This window comes from Passer domesticus, chromosome 7, assembly GCF_036417665.1.
Source record: "Passer domesticus isolate bPasDom1 chromosome 7, bPasDom1.hap1, whole genome shotgun sequence".
Lineage (NCBI taxonomy): Eukaryota > Metazoa > Chordata > Aves > Passeriformes > Passeridae > Passer > Passer domesticus.
In genome coordinates this window covers 1,699,876-1,717,198 of record NC_087480.1, presented here as the reverse complement: position 1 = coordinate 1,717,198, position 17,323 = coordinate 1,699,876, and the positions used below count along the sequence as shown (strand labels likewise).

Genomic DNA, 17,323 nt, shown 5'->3' with positions numbered 1-17,323 from the left:
CATTGATAATTTAAAGAAATAAGGGAATTTCACATGAACTGGACATTTCAGCTCATAATAAAATGCTTTAACAACTTCAATATCATTAAATAAAATCATATATATTTCAAAAATTTAGTCATGGCCGCTTCAAATGCTATTCAGTAGCTAAATTAATGAACAGGTGTAAAATGATAATTTTCAAGAATAATGTATGCTTCCTTTTTTTTTTTTTTTTTTTTTTTTTTTTTTTTTTTTTTTGCTACAGAAGTACAAAAGTACTGATGGTAGGATTTTTTCCTAATTAAGTCTCTGAAGTATTTCAACCTGTTGATGTATCTTCTTTGCCATGATTATCATTAGCCCTGCTTAATGTGTTTTAAGCTTCCATAACATTTTGTTTGGGGTTTGTGTGCCCTGGCTGGGTTGGGAGGGTTTCAAGCAGGGCACTTGCAGTGGGATTAGAGGAGTTCCCAGCTCATGGTCTCACTGAAGGCACAGCTGGAGCTGCCCATGCGCTGGGAAATGTCAGATCAACAGCAAACAATGCCTTGCAGCTTCTTGCATCAGCTTTTTCCCTCCAACACTCGTAAACAAATGTATTATTGCTAAGTTAATAGAGCTCTAAATTGGGAAAAAGTAACTCATGTGGTGCTGGTGTTTACATCTGTGTTTGCTGGGCTCCAGAAAGAATCTGTGTGTGCTGAAGGGCACAGGCTCTCCTCTGGCTCTGCCGTGGTGGCTGTCCTTCCCTGTGCCTCTTCTGTCTGTCTGAGGTCAAGAAGAGGGAAAAGCCCACCCAAAACCTTGCACAGGTCTGATGGTGTGAGGTGATTGTGCATGAGTGGCTCAGCAGCTGCACTCCCCAGAGCACACTCACTGCTCCAGAGCTCTTCTTTCAGTCTTCTCTTGCTTCATCCGTAGTGGTCAGAGTAGGAACATTCCCCTCTGCTGCACCTTTTGTTTTAAACTCTGACCATTTCTGGCATGGAAACCTGGGTATGGCAGCACCAGCTCTTGGTGCTGTCTGTAAGACTTGCTGGTTTGGAAACAAGCTGATTTTGAATGAAGATGTAAGCCAGAAGCATTATCAAAGTGCTGTAATGAATAATCACAGCACTGAGCGCCAAGGTCTGCATGAAGTAACACAGCTGCTTTAGCTTCCAGATTGATTTTTCATCTTGCTTTTCTGAGCTGCCCTGTGCTGTCTGCTATAAAATCCTTCTTTCATCTCTCCCTTTGGTTGTGTGGCATCAAACCAAAAGTGTGTTATCTTTGAACAGGCACTTGTGAAAGGAGAGCCTGACGAGGGGCGGGAGGTTGGTCAGCAGTGCCGTATTGAGTTCTGGAAAGTATCAAGTATCTTTTTAATTGAGTTAATTATTTTTTCCAAATTCCATCATCCGTGTTGTGTGACAGTTGAATCACTGCTGAGATGGATAGTGTGAGCAGAGCCTCTGGCAGAAGAGGGATGAGCTTTGGAGAGCTCTCAGATGCTCCCTGTCATCTCAAGCATGGCTGGAATGGTGGTGGGGAGATTCTGGGAGTTGTCTCATCTAGAAATGTTAATAGTGTCTCTTTCTGCCTGTGAATTTGGGCTTGGCAAGATTGGTGTTGATGCTGTATTGTGGCTTTAGTGCAGTCACAGAAGCATCTGGTTCTGGTGTTTCTCTGGTTTTTGTGAATTGGCATGAAGTGAACTTTGAAGTCTCATGTGTGGAAGAGAGAACTTCTAGTTTTAGAACATTTTCTCTGGCCTTTTTCAAGTAGAAAAAAATTATTCTAGCCCAGACATGTGATGTTTGTTAAAGGGATGATCTGTAAGTAGTGGTGTTGCAGCCCTTCAGGCCTGAGCAGGTCAGAGGAGCCGTGGTTTGTTGTGAATGTGTGATGTGCTGTGGTTTCAATGTAGTTTCTGATTTTACAACCAGTAGAGTGCACCTGCTCACAGGTGAGGAGGGGTGATAAGGAAAACTGGTTCTGTGCCCTGTACAGGCAGAGTTCCTCTTGTGAATTCTGCCTCAGCTCACCCTCTGTGTGTCTGTTTATAAAATATTTTGTCCTTAAACCGCAAACTACTCCTCTTTTTTTATACCATAGCAGATGAATAGCTTAATACCTGTTCTGCATTGGGCTGCTGTGGCACCTTTGCCCTTGAACTCTTGCTCACAGGGGTGTTTGTCACTTGTTCTTTCTGACTTTTGTGAATTACCTCTGTAGGAAGAAAGTTTCCTTTCTGTGAAGTGATATTTGATAACAAAAACATTTATTCCTCTTGTTTTCTTTTACACTGTGACTTCTGCAGTCTGCCAGCCAAGGAGCTGGGTGTGTGTTTTCTGCAGGTTTGTCTTTGGTGCTCCCAGCTCCTGAGACAAGTCTGGACCCTGTTTGTGGTGTCCAGAGCTTTAAAAATGATCCCTGGAGGTCTGGAGGGTTTAACTCTTGGACAGATCAGGTTTGCAGCAGGTCACCCATCTTCTTGAATCACTCTTTGTCATCCGTCTCAGCAGACAAAGCCCAGGATTTCTCTCTGCTGTGACAGAACAGAACTTGTAATTGTCTTGCCTGCCCATGGGACAGCTCATTTTTAACTCTTGGGTGTTTATTTGTTTGTGTTGTTGAGCACCTGGTCTTATTTCCGTGTTTAATTGAGAGCAATTAGTGCTAAGGGCCTGATTACAGAATGAAGTGTCACTTTAGGGATTTAGGTGGCAGCTGGGGGTCAGTGCTGGGGCTGCTGGGCTTGTCTGGGCAGGGGCAGCTCCGAGCCAGCTGCTCGTGGCAGGCTTGCAGGCCAGTGGAAAACAAGGGGACAGCAAGGGCTGCTTTGTTCTAGAATCGTTTTTCTTTTCATTTTTCAATGATTTAGGCTCTTCAGAGGTAGCTGGGGCTGAGGGCACTGCCTGGGACTGGCATGAACATGGCCAAGATAAACTGATTATTCAGGGCTGTAAACCAGCAGAATTCCCTTGTGCCAGATGTTTTCCTGGTGGTAATGGGTGCAAGGAGACAAATACCCGGTCTCTACATTCTTTTATTTTTTTAATTAAAGAGATTGAAACTGAGGCTTTATGTTATTCTTCACTCTAAAAATTAACATTTTTTCCTTAGGAAATACCTGTAATGAAGCCCACAAAGGCTCATTACAGTGCAAAAAAAAAAAAGTGCTCAGAGAAAAAAACTGTATTCAGTCTGCTTGAAACTTCATCTTAATTTGACTTTCCAGTTTTTCAGTTACTTTTGAATGACTTAAAATATTCATTAAGTTCAATTAATGTTAAGCACATTAAGATTCTATTCCTTCAGTGCCAAATATGTTATGTGATATTTAAAAGGAAATAAATCCTTGTTAATGGGTTTACTTAATGCTTAAGAAAATTCTGCAAAAACTGACTGTTTTAATTAAAGTATGCAAAAAATCAGCTTATATTTTAGGTGCTCCAATGCCACATTTCTTTCCATATAAGTTAAAGTGCTGAATATAAGAGTAGTGAATTGTGCTAATTTAAAAGGAATCACTTTAAAATATACACTGTTTTCTTAGTTTTGCTCTTTACCACTGACAACATAAATAATTAGTAAAAACATACCTTTGTTCAGTGTGAGAAGTATCAGATGATTTATGTTGTTGGTTTTGGATGAAGAAGTTACAGAGATTATTAATGTTTCAATAGAGGGCACTCATGTGCTTCGAGGTAACACCAAATCCCTGTATTTTTAAAAATGCTTGCAATGAATTGGAGCTGAACTGAAATTTCATGGGGTTAAAACACATAAATATTATTTGGTAGTGCTTGGGAAAATTGTTCATTGTCATATTTTTAGTTCTTGTTCCTTTCAATTTTGGACATTTGCTTTGTTTGTTTGGATATTTTACAGTAGGTGGAGGCAGTGCAGTCACTTTGCCTTGAACTGATTGTTAAAGATGTATTATTATGGCTTGCTAATGGACTTGCTGTTAGCTAAGATGGAACTGTTGTAATAATGAATAGAATTTAATAAATACCTTCTTTCCAGCCAAAAAGCCTGTAGAGGAATCAGAAGAAAAGAAAGCAGCTCAGTCAAAGAAGAAGATCAAAGAATTAAGAGTTTTGGATGGAAAATCTGCACAAAATTTATGTAAGTGATGTGAAGGGCATTAGGTCAATGTCTAAGTCACATCTGCACCTCAGTGTTCATAAATTGTCTTTTTTTGTTTGCACATACAATTGCTTGCTCTAGAAACTGCTGATTTGAACATGACTCTAAAATTCCATGGTGTTTGAATACACATTCTGAATTCACTATATAACTTGGGAAAAATGAAAAAAAGTAACGTGGAAAAATGATTTAATGAGTTTTCGGGGTTTTTGTCAGTTAATTCTCTCAATTAACTGACAGCATTAACTGCTCAGGACTGGAAGTGCAATTCAGTGACCACTGATTTGGGCAGAGCACAGTGTGGGGGGTTTGTGGGATGGGGTTTAGGGGCCATTCCTGGCTGTTCCTTCTCCAGAGCAATGCAGAATTACAGGTTCAGGGGAAGGTGTTACCAGGTAGGCTACAGAGGTGCAGGTACTGCTGTAAATTGTAACAAAACCAGCCCTTGTGTCATTCAGCTTGCTTCTCCTTAATTATGGAGGCAAATCAATCATTAACAGTAGTGGAGTCTTTTATTTCCATCAGAAACTCCATAAATGTCACTAGTCCAACTGTGCCCCTGGCAAATAAGTGTGCAAACCCAAATGTGGGCATTGTTTAGTGCCACATCCGTGAGCAGAAGATGAACTATGATAGAATAGTTCACCATTGACAGAAAACTTCAAATTATGGCAGCATGGATGCAGGATAATCAGGCACAGTAGTCAGGCTGAATATAAAGCACTTTTTTACAATGTTATGCTGATCCATCTGTTAAGAATTCTTTGTAGTTTACTGAATGGGGCTCTCTTGAGGTTTTATAACATTCTGTGATCAAATTGCTTTGAGAGCTCCACCTTTGAAGGGTTTGCATTATGTGTGTCTCTTGTATAAGTTCAGTTACCCTAAAAGTGGTAAAGTTAGGGCATTTTCTTACTCTGCCCAGCTCTTCATTACCACTTTGATGTGAAATCTTTTCTGGAATATCACATAAATATCATTGACCCAGCTGTAAGTGCAGTACAGCTATTCATACATGGTTATGGGATCAATAACAGCAAATAGATGAAGATATCTATTATTGGCTGAGTAGGTCTGCTTAAGTAGGAATGCAGATGTCATTCATAAAGATAAAACTTTAATGGAAAGTAATAGTGCTAGGGAGCAGCTGAGCCTGGTTTAAAAGTTAAAATTGTTGTCATAGTTTCACTTCTTAAAGGAAATTTGTTATAAGTCAAACTGCAGTAATGTGCCCATCTAGCATTTGTTTATATGGGAGACTTCTTAACTTAATTTTGATGGGGATGTGACTTTCTGAGTTGCTAGAAATGGTGTGCCTTTGTGTATCAATCTTTTTGGTTCTGATGATGTATTATTGAATTTCAGCAATATTTTTGGGTTCCTTCCGCTTGCCTTACGAAGAAATAAAAAATATCATTTTGGAGGTTGATGAGGAGAAGCTGAGTGAATCCTTGATTCAGGTATGTGAAAATACCTCTGCTTTTGGTTATAGCTTATTTTCCACATGAAAATGGCAGGAAGAAGTAAGAATTCAAGAGTAAGACAGGGCATATATAAATAAATGCAATTTACACTTAAAAAACCGCACTATTTTAATGCATTATTTTTTAAAAATATGATGTATTAAATGCAAATCTACACTTTTACTGAGTATTTCTTAAAACAAACTATTATTCAGTCATAATATAAATATTTTAAATATTTGCCATATCTGTATTTTGACACCTTAAGATCATACAATAACTCACAATTTTGTTTGGGGACATGAATAAGTCTGCCAGCAAATTGAACTTTTGCCTGAGTCCCTGTACATTTGCCATCCAAAAGATCTGTACAATTTTGGGTTGTTGACCTTTTTTATAAGGTATTTTTAAGTGTACTTTGTGCACAGATATTTTGAATGTCTAATGATTGTAATTTTTTTTTTTTTTGCTACTTTTGTCATGTTTTACACAGACCAGTTATTTTTTGATTGATATTTAATGAGCGAGATGCAAGCATTAGGGCAAAAGGAGATTGTAGAGAGACAAAGCTCATTGAGGCTGTCAGGCCCTGAAAAATGATACTGTAACCTTTTAATACATTCTTCAAATCAGAGACTGCAGCAGAGCAGTTGATGTCTGTATTAAATAATTGCTGCTTTGATTTGATGTTTATATAATGTTAAAGCTGCGTAAATAAAATAAACCTCCCGTAATTTCCTCGTGCATTTCCATGTTGTGGTATTTTGAGCATGTTATTTTTATTATCTTAGGTAGTTTAATGTAACAAATTTGATATAATGCCTTGTTTGTTTTAGAACCTGGTGAAGAATCTCCCTGAGCAGAAAGAACTCAATGCCTTAGCTGAACTGAAGGATGAATACAACGATCTTGCCGAGCCTGAGCAGTTTGGAGTTGTGGTATGTGTTAGTGCAAGGATGAACTGCAGAGTCCCATTCTGGCATGTAAAAAGAAACAAATTTCAGGATAAAAATCTTGTTTTACTGTTTTTGCAAGACCTGCAGTAGGAAAAGTTACTATTTCCTGATGAGTAGTAATCAAAAAAATCTCTTGAGTATGTATTAGGCCAGCCTGGGCAGGGCTGTGGCCAGCCAGATTGGAGCAGGTCATCCCAGGGTCCCTTCCTGTGTGAACCCCTCTGATTCTGGGATTCTGGGTGTTTTTCTGGAAGGAATTACAGAGTAGCATTAAAAGCAAGGCACTCCTATGCCAGGCCGAATCTTTTATCTGTCTGTCTTGCCTTGAATGTTCATTAAACAGTTCTGAAGAACCCTCTGCCTTCAAGCAGATAAATTTCCAGGAGCCCATAGAAGACCCAGCTACCCCTTGGCATTGATAACCGATAAATTTGTTTAGTATCAAAACCTGAAAGCAGCTGAAAGAGTTAATAAGTGCACATCCATATTTGAGATGTGTGATCAAACATCTGTGTTTATACCAACACCAACTGCAGAATGGCTCAAGGAGAGGTGGAAATTGATACTGGAACTGGAATTGCAGCTTGTGTTCTGCTCCTTCCCGTCCTTCCAGTCCCTGGATCTGTTCAAGATGCTGCCAGGATGGCTGGGGCCTCTCTGGAAGGAAATCCCAGCATTTGCAGGAATTCTTTAATCCATGCCTGGGGTGAGGTGGGACCCTGAGTTCCTGCCAGCCCTTGGGAATCACTTTCTGCTCCTGGTCTTCCAAAGAGCTCAGGAGTCTTTAGGCAAATGAGCTCCTGTTTTCACTTCCCCTCCTCAGCCCAGGAGATTAAAATGATGATGAGAGCCTCTGGAACGTGCTCAGGATTTATCCCCAGCTCCACAGGAGCCACGTTTGCTCTTGCTGGATTTTTAAGGCATTATGTACATTAAAATGCATTAAAACAGAAATAGAGGCCTCTTAGAAGACTTTTTTACTAAAAAGCTCTGATTTGAGCATAATTTGGCTTCAGAAGTGGCTTTTGAGTGCTTTTTTTAAAATTATTTTTCAGTTGGGGAAGTAACAGAATATGATTTGTCCTAATGAGATTTTTGGAGAGGATTTAGAAAATGAAAGATATCAATGCCTTCTTTTGCAAAACTTTAGCCTATTGATTTCCTTTTCTTTTAATAAATGTAATAAAGTTCCAAAAATATTTTATTTCCCAACAAAGATGAGGAATTTTGATAGAAGTGGAATACATTAATTAGCCTTACTACAAGTAAAACATCACCATTTATTGATCAGTAACAATCTAAAAATCTCTATAAATACATATTTGCTGCTTTCTTTGAAGCAATAATAGCATGCATATGTATTTAAAATATAAACATGTGTGTTATGTGTTTAGACAGACCAAAATTTATCTGTGAATATGTGTATTGTGATATATGCATACATATATATATATATATATACACACACCTACATATATATATATATATTTTTTTTTTATATTTATGGGTATATTCCGTCCTACCTAGATATGGTCAGACAAAGTGAGAAATTCCTTGGGTTTTGTGCAGGGAGCATATCTGGAGTGTGTTGAAGGGAAATGCTCAGTGGAAGCAGGCAAGCTGGAGGTGTCAGGACAAAGGAAGCCTCTGATGTTTGGGAATTCTGTTCAGTTTCCTGCTTAAAATCAGCAAAGAATTTGGCAAAATTGTGCCTAATGACCTTGATTGAAAGGGCTCTGTAGGCATTCCAGTGTTTTACTGCTGGAAATTCCTTAGTGCTTCACCCTGATGTTTTAACTTGGGTCATGTCCTACTCCTGACACAATCTCCTTGACAGACATCTCCTGCCTCGTCTCACTGCTCTTTGAGTGAGGATGCTGACCCCAAATCTGGGGCTCCTGGTTCCTCCAGGTGGGGATTCCTGCTGGGCTGGAGGTGGAGGCCTGCCCTTTTCCTCTGGTTATTGGAAAAGCCACAAAAGTTCCTTCATTTCCCAGCAGTCCCACGGTCACTGTTCCACTGATTTGTGTTTCTGAGGAAACACTGACTAGAGCAAGTTGAGAGAGTTTCCAAGTATTTAATGCAACATTAATTAGCAAAAACTGCTTAATCAAACATCTCCAAATGGTGCTGTTTGCCTTCTGAAGGAACCAAGTTTCCTGGAGCTTGTTTGCTTATTCAGCTTTACCATCTGCTTTAATAAAAACCAGTACTTTGCCTTATGGGTCCTGCTTCTGTCTTATTTCTAGAGGCCTCTAACTGCATCACTGGTGCTAAAATTCTGGGTTTGTTTCTGATTATGAGATCATGGAACTGTCCATTAACGTGGAAGAAATGCACCTGAACCTAAAATCTTGACTGAAGTTATTTTTTCTAATGTGTCAAATTAATTTTGGAGTTTCTCATTAATAACAATCTCAACCTTGGCTTTAGGAATAGAATACAGACTACTTTAAATTATATTCAAAGTGTGCCCCCTTATTTTTAAGTAGATTTAGGTGTGTTAATTATTAAGATATGTTAATTGGATAATCACTTTGCCCATCAAATTTAATAAAGGTTGGAATAAGTTGCTTAAAATTTGTGTGGAAAAACCATACTTAGTAAAAGATTAACTTATTTGAAGGAACCCATTAACTTAATATTCAGCTGATATGTAAATGAAAATTAGGACTGCATTTTCATTTAGATGAATGTTAAAATCAATTATATATTCTAATTAGTTATTGGAACTTTTTGAAGTTATATCCTGGGATCAAAAAAAGCACCACAACTTCCTCTAAAGGAAACTTTGCATAGATGTTGAAGTAGAGCAAGAAAAATGTATTAAGTGAATAATGTGTGTAAGATTGGCTCAGCTGGATGTTACCTGAGTTCTGCACCTCAGCCTGGTGTTCAAAGTTCATTTGTTTGTGATGTGAACAGCTGCAGCTTCAGTGAGGAGCTGCACTTCCACTTCAGTGCCAGCTGAACATTTTTGGTATCACAAAAGAATAAATTGGAGTGAGGAGTTGTATAAAGTTGCATATTCTGTGACCCTTTTCTTCCCGTGTAACCAGCTCAGCTGTCATGAGCAGTCCTGCCTGGGAGGCAGACAAAGTGGGGAGAATTGTACAAGCACCTCCATTGCTTTAGAGTCATTCAGTCTTTTAAATTGAATTTATTGGCTGCTTGTTTGGCCTCATTGTAATTTTGTGAGCTGCTGCAGAATTAATCTTCCTAGAACGTTTCCAGGGAAAAAAAGGCAACTTTAATATAACATAGGTAAGAGGCTAAGTTGTCTTAGTAAGTTGACAAATTTTTCTTAGAGGAATGTCAGCTTTTTCTCAGGAAGTGAGGCAAATTTAATTGTGCTTTTTGCCTTTCTCCAATAGCCTTTGATCCTTGTTTTAATACAGGGCTTGAGAATTGAATGATGATAATAAAGCATAAAGAACTGAATAAAGAACTTGATTAGGTAGAGAGTTCAGACAAGACCTTTATGAGAGCCCAGAAGGGGAAATAATGATATGGAGCCCATCACTGACAGTCAGCTGGAAAAGAAATATCCATTTCTTTAACTGTTTGCAGGGGAAGCTGTTCCATGCACCTGTTGGAATGTTTCATTTCTTATAAATATATATAGATATAGATATGCTTTTGACACTGATTTTATTTAGAGCCATAAAGAATTTGAGGTTTCCAAGTGAATGCAGACTTTGCTCCTTACCTAATCCTAGGAGATTTCTCCAAATTCAGTATGTGATCACAATTTCTCTGTCACTGAACACGTGGATTTAAAAACAGGACCACAAAAGAAAGGGGAAACCAGGGCAGGGTGGGGCAGGAGGAACTGAAATAGGATTTGTTCCCATCTTCTGCTGATACCTAAAGGGCATTTTGTGTATAAAAATGTTCTGGGCTTTAAGGAAGCAACCCACATGAAAACAGCTCTTAGGAAATTATTAAGATGGTTTTAAAATATTATGTAGGTCAGGGAATGGAATTAAAACTTACTGCTGTGTTGGTGGTCAAAAGCTAATAAATGATCAGTGTTCCATGCCACTACACAGCATTAAAGAAGAGAGGACACTTGTCTGAAGTTTAAGGATTATTCTTCACTAATGTTTATGTCACACTCTCCTGTGGGCTTGTACGTGTTTTGTTGCACTCTGGTTTTGGGATCTAAAGCTTTTGACAATTTTTTTCTGTGCCATTTTGAGTAAAAACAGCAATTGGAGATTGTTCTACAAAAGTTAAAGCAAATTATGTGATTAATTTTAATTTCCATCTACTGCAGATTAGTGTAAGTAGATCCTTTCAAGGCAGATGTTTTCAGTATGATATTTCTGAAATACAGGATGATTAGAAGAATAGTGTTTCAAGACTTTCAATGATTTTGGCTTATAGAGGCTCAGAGAGAAATTTGTGACAATGGAGATTTATAAAAAAAGATCACTAGTTCTGCTGAAATGCTTCTTTTCTGATCCTTTCCTTTTCCTTGTTCCAGCCTGATCATAGGAATTGTTTGAGACCATCTGGAGCGCCTTCATGTTTATGTTCATTTTAGAATGGATTCATTATTATTCAGGCCACTCAAGTCCTTCCTGTGAAAGTTATTGCTGCTGCTTCTGGAAGCTGTTGGGAGATAGCACTGCTAGAAAAATCCTGGTTCCTCAAAGGACCATGGCCACATTTTGGCCATCAGAGACAGGAGCACATCAAAATCTTCCTGTTTTGAAAACCAAGATGTGTGATTTGTCCCATAGCAAAGCTTTTCTTGCCAAGTGCTTCAGGGGTACCCCTGATGGTGAATACATTGGGGAAGAAATCTTTCTGTATTCTGCTAAGTAAGATGAGCTAGATTTGAGTATACCTATTCTTGCAATTAAATTGAAAATTTCAAGTGGTTTAACAGTGCTCAGTACATTTTTTCCCTAATTTAAATTTCTCTTGTGAATTACAGTGTGCTAAGTGGGAGGAAATAACTCTGATCACTCCTGCAAAATACGAAAGTTATTTTGTGACCTAGCCTGGTGAATTTGGTCTTGGGGATTTAAATTAATGAATCAGCATTGTAGATTATTTTCAGTATCTCTGTCATTTGCTGTGTTACAACGTCAGGATTGTAACCTCCTTGTCAGAGTTTACAGCTCCCATGTTTTTGTCAGAGCAGGAAGGAATGAGTGCTGTGCTCTTCTTGCGGTGAACCACCCATGTGTGAGGACACGAGGCTTGACTCCATGTTGCTCAGAAGGCTGATTTATTATGTCATATATTATATTAAAATACTACATTAAAACTATACTAAAAGTACAGAGGGAGAGGAAGGATCAGAAGGCTACAAAGACAAGAATAGAATAGAATAGAATAGAATGCATAACAAAATCCTGTGACTGCTCTCAGCCTTGGCACAGGTGGCTGTGGTTGGCCATCAGTTGAAAACAATCCACATGGACCAGTGGAAGATGCACCTGTTGCATTCCACAGCAGCACACAGTTATTGTTTACATTTCTTTCCTGAGGCTCTCAGCTCCTCAGGACGGGAAAAATCCTAGCAGAGGATTTTTTCATAAAATATCATGGCTACATGCTCTCTTTTGCCAAGGGTCTGAAACACGGAGGTGCTGGGGTCCTGGGGTGCAGGACAGGCAATGAAAACAGGCATGTGTTCTAGCAACTAGAATTGGAGTTTTTTGAGCTGTTGAGAATTTGAGCTGTTCTGGTACCTCAGTGTCTGGTGTTTTACGTGTGCTGTGGCTGGGTGCTTGCAGATGAGCTCGGTGAAGATGCTGCGCGCGCGCCTCAACGGGATCCTGTTCCGGCTGATGTTCGAGGAGCACGTGAACAACATCAAGCCCGACATCATGGCAGTGACCCTGGCCTGCGAGGAGCTCAAGAAGAGCGAGAGCTTCAGCAAGCTCCTGGAGCTGGTGCTCTTCCTGGGCAACTACATGAACTCTGGCTCCAGGAACGCTCAGTCCCTGGGCTTCAACATCAGCTTTCTGTGCAAGGTAAGCGCAGGCACAGAGCGCTCGGGTGCAGCTCCTCAAAATCAGCACACAGCAGGAGAAATTTACTGAGTGTAAATGTGACATCAGCCACTGAAATTTACTGACTGCACCCTGTGTTTAATCATGGACAGGAAGGACACAGTCAGCATTCCTTGGGTAGTTTGAAGGTGTCTTTAGTTTTTGCTCCTAAGGAATGTATTTCAGCCTTCAGTCTTGTCTAGCAGAACTCGAGAGCCTTTATTTTGCATTTTATAATAGCTCCTTTTATAGTTATGCAGTTGTATTATAACTATACTTATAACTCCTTTTTTAGACCAGTGACTATCATTTAATGGACTTTCTGCCCATGATGAGAGATTTTTATTATTTTTTTGAGTCAGCTGTCAGCAAGGTGTCTGCGTACACATTTCTATGTGCAGAATACACACACTTCATGATGAGGAATCCTAATGTGATGAATTCACTTCTCAATACAACCAGAGTTTTGTATTGATTTTTTCTTTTTGCTTGTTTCTTGAACAATCTTAAAATTAATTGTCTGTTTACTGGATGCAGTACTTACATTATGCAGTCTGAAAAAAAAAAGAGGAGAAAAAAAGCAAGTATTGATCTGGGATAAACATTTGGTTTTGGAAAAGAAATTATTTTATAACAGAGCTGGTCATTTCATGCACAGAGATCTGGTTTTGGTAAAACTTTTATTAAAACATGATAAAGAAAATAAAAGGAAGCACAACTCCACCCTGTCTGGACTGAGCTAGAAGGCTAATGACTGAGGAGTAATTGCAAATCCTTAAAAACAGATTATCTCTCTGGATGTTATATTGCAGTGGATGATGTTATTGAAGATAGAAATGATCTGTAAACAATCTCTTGGCAGAAGGCAGAGATCTCAATTTTGTTCAAATAAGAGACATCATCATCAGAATTCCTGGGATGTATGAAGACTGGCCAGGGAGAGCAGCTATTCCTGTGCCTGCTCCAGAGCATGGAATGCTCTGTGAAAACAGAAATACAGCAGCAAAAGCTCAGGCTGAGGGAGGAGCTGCAGTGATCCCCTAAAGTTTGCTGTGTTTGTTTGATATGTCCGGAGGATCCAGCTGCTTTTTGAACCCCCAGTGCAGCAGGAACCCCCTCAGGAGTTCCAAAATTCCGCTCAGTGGGAGTGGGACTGGAAGGAAAGAGAATTGTTTCAGGGATGTGCAGGTACAGCTGCTGGTCCTGTGGTGCTGAATTCAAGTGAGGAGCAAGAGCTCAGTTTCAATAAAGCTTTTGCAGCGTTCTGGCTGGATCAATGTGTGTTCATCTGTTAAGTGCTGCTATGTTGCTTTTTGTTCATAGTGCAAATAGAACAAGACAAGCTGTTTATCCAGGCTGAGCATTACTGATGAGGGGACATTTATTGTCCAGCAGCCTTGTTCTGGGAAGGGGGGAAAGATTTCTAGGGGAGGAGAAGGTCTATAATCTCATAAAAATCAATAGAGAGCCTTTTTATAGCCATAATAAAGTGTCACTCCAGTGATGGCTCATACATAAATTTTTCCTTGCATTGGCTGCCACGTTTAACCCTCACACCTGAGATCTGCACCCAAAAGTAGCTGGGAGAACCCAGCCCCATCCTGGCAGTGCCTTGTGGTGTGATTGGCATGGGTTAAATGCTTTACTCTGTGTCAAGGGAGAGTTTTGTCTGGTGGTGTTTCCTGGCTTACAGAATTAAGCATCTTACTCTGTGCAGCTGATTCGAGTGGTTGTGCTGTGTTGTGCTCTGTGTCCCTTGGCCTTTAATCCTTCCCCAAGCCATGGATCTCATGGAATTGACCCTCAAATTGATGCTTCAGCATTCAGCTGGAGCTGCTTTCTGTAGCCCACACTGATCTAGCAATTTATTTCATTTATTTTTAAACTGAATGTGTTATTTCCAAATTCTGTCTCTCAGGCAAAGAAAGGCCCTAGACTCAAAACCTGTGTTTTAAAATTTGAACACCAAAGTGTTAAAAATTTATCCTGAATCATAGAATGATAGAATATCCTCAGTTGGAAAGGACCCATGAGGTTCATCAAAGTCCAGTTCCTGGTCTTGTAAGCACAACTTAATAGGCTCTTTTTGCTTTTCATCCACTTGGCTGGAGTGTGTAGAGCAGCAGAAATCAGGCTAAGCCATTAGGTTCTTTACAAGCCAAGGAATGTTACATCTATTGGGCAAAATGACTGCAAGTAAAAAGCTGAATGTAAAAAGTATTGCATTTATTGCAAACAATTAAAATAATGGGTGTGTTATTGAATATGAGTGTATATTGAATATGAGTGTATATTGAATATGAGTGTATATTGAATATGAGTACAGGGTGTGAATACAGACACAACCAAGCTGCCACCTGTCCAGCTCCTACTTTCATTTCTATTTTTATATTTAAATATGTGCTAAACTACACTCACACAGCAGCTATCTTATGTTTCATTATACAAGTGGGCTTAAGACTTGATTTTTAAAATACAGATATTGATTCTAAATATCAAGCAGACCTATCTGCATCCATTGTGTTAAGAGTAAAGATAAATATAGCAGAGACTTGTTTATGATCAGGCCAAATAAATGAATTTGATACATTTGTTCAAGTTCTAAATAAATGTTTATTTAGATATTTATTTAGACGTTTTCCTTTTCTACAAGGTGCTAATGCTGACTCTCATTGTGATGTTCCTCTTGGTGGCAAAACATGTTCCTGTTGTAATTTGAAAGCAAAATAATTTTGTCCATTTAGAAAAAAAAACAGTGCTTTATCCACTTGATGATGTCAGAGAGATCAAAGACTGCAAATCCCACTACTGTTGTTCACAGACAAATTGAAATGCAATTTCCTTTTTCCATGCAGATGTTTAGCCAGTAAATCTACTCTTTTTTTTTCAAGTCAGAAGAACTTCTGTGTATGTAACACATTAAAGCCCTTTAACTGCATACCATTACTGAGCATTGTTTAGTCTTTAATCGCTGAATTGGTATGAATTAAATTGCTTTCTTAATTGCCTAAATACCTTATATTTTTAAAAGCCTGTTTTTCCACTGCACTCATTTATTCCTAACAGGGTAATCCTTAAAGCTGAAAGGCCTCTATTAAATTGAACATCGATGGCAAGCCTGTCATGAGGATTATAGAATTAGAACTTCAAGTGATTTAGAGAATGAGAAAACAAATAGGAGATTTTACACAAGCATTTATGTATTCTTCTTAAATAAATCCTTTATTTCATTTGTTGTGTATGTTGTAGCTTACTTCTGTGTAAGAACTGTACTAGATGAGTAAAATGCTGTTAAAACAATTCTTCCCAGATGTATTACTAATTCTCTGTCAAGTGAAGTGTGCTCCTCTCAAACTCTCACCTACCCCTACTCTGTCTTGCCTTTGTAAGAGGAAATCTCTGCTCCTGCTGGATCTTCCATCATCTCACACATCCCTTCTTCACATCTGCACAAAAATGGGCAAACTCAGGAATTTAGCCTTAAATTTGTTCTCTCATTCTCTAAAGTTCCTGATGATCCTTTGTGTAGACACGTGCACTGTGCCATGGGATGTAGCCCTGAGGTTATTGGGAATGTGCCACTGGTCCTGTATTCTAACAATTAGTTCAGATTTTTATTTTTTTAACTAAAAAACCTCATTTCAGCAGTTCATGCACTCAGACTGATAGAGAACAGAGTCTTATCACTCCCAAGAATACTCATCTGTTTCAGGCCACAAAAAGTCAAAAGAACAGCAAAAAAATACATTTCCCTGTTACTTCCCATTGTGCAGAGTTTCCCTGCAGCTTTTCATGAATACAGCTGCATGCATTACATTTCCTTTAGCTACAGCCAGGATTACCTTTGCTGTTTTGTTACTCTGTATTCTGCTAAGGCAGGGTGCATTTATGTTGTGTATCTCTGTAGAATTGGGCTCCAAATCTTTAGCCTAACACAGCATGGTTTACATTTGGCTCCAAGAAAAAACACAGTGGATTTCCAAGGAGTTACTTTAGTTTGGCTGGTCAAAATGCACATTCTGACTGTTAGCATGGTGTCCAGCTCTGCAGCATTTCAGGGATTCCTGTAGAGTTTTGGCATTCATGGCATTGAAGGAATGCTCTAATTTCAGTTCTGTTTAATCTCCACAGCTATTTTTTATCTGGGGGATTCTGAACTGGCAATGCTAAAATCTCAGAACTTTATGGACTGTCTTCAGATCTTGTTCTCATCAAAATTAATCATTATTTCTTAAAACACATCATAGGGTGGATTCCTTCTAGTCCTAAATTATGACAAGTTCAAGAAATTGCATTTTTAAAATAATCTGTTTATTTGCAGGCAACCCATGTAGGTAACTTTTTACTAATGAGTTGAAGTCTGCAATATTCACTTTTTTGAAACAGAAATCTTTTTTTTTTCTTTTTGTTTTCTCCTGTGTTCACTTCTTTAGATTCGAGACACAAAATCATCAGACCAGAAAACCACCCTGCTGCATTTCCTGGCAGAAATCTGTGAGGAGAATTACCGGGACATCTTAAAATTCCCAGATGAGCTGCAGCACGTTGAGAGTGCAAGCAAAGGTAAGCAACAGACAAAGCACCTAAAGATAGCAGTTGTTTGCTTTGATATTAAATATTCCCAGCAGTTCATCTGAGATTGTGGGATTATGTAACCTGTAAGCATTGATAATCCACGTGGATTGTGCTTTTCTGGTATTTATTGAGCTGAGAAGTCAGCAGGGAAAAACAGTAATGCAGCAACTCCTTTTCTTCTGTAGCAGGCTGTGAAAAT

The 17,323-nt window shown here is 38.9% G+C and overlaps 1 protein-coding gene across 5 annotated transcripts in view; it reads left to right on the top strand.

Moving 5' to 3' along the window:
- DIAPH2 (diaphanous related formin 2) overlaps positions 1-17,323 on the top strand; it is a 167,851-nt gene that overhangs the window by 53,042 nt on the left and 97,486 nt on the right. For all 5 annotated transcript variants that reach the window (XM_064426472.1, XM_064426471.1, XM_064426470.1 and 2 more), the window contains 5 exons: positions 3,997-4,098; positions 5,485-5,579; positions 6,419-6,520; positions 12,292-12,531; positions 16,983-17,112. In XM_064426472.1, the coding sequence (XP_064282542.1) occupies positions 3,997-4,098; positions 5,485-5,579; positions 6,419-6,520; positions 12,292-12,531; positions 16,983-17,112 (669 nt within the window). The remainder of the gene's footprint in view (positions 1-3,996; positions 4,099-5,484; positions 5,580-6,418; positions 6,521-12,291; positions 12,532-16,982; positions 17,113-17,323) is intronic.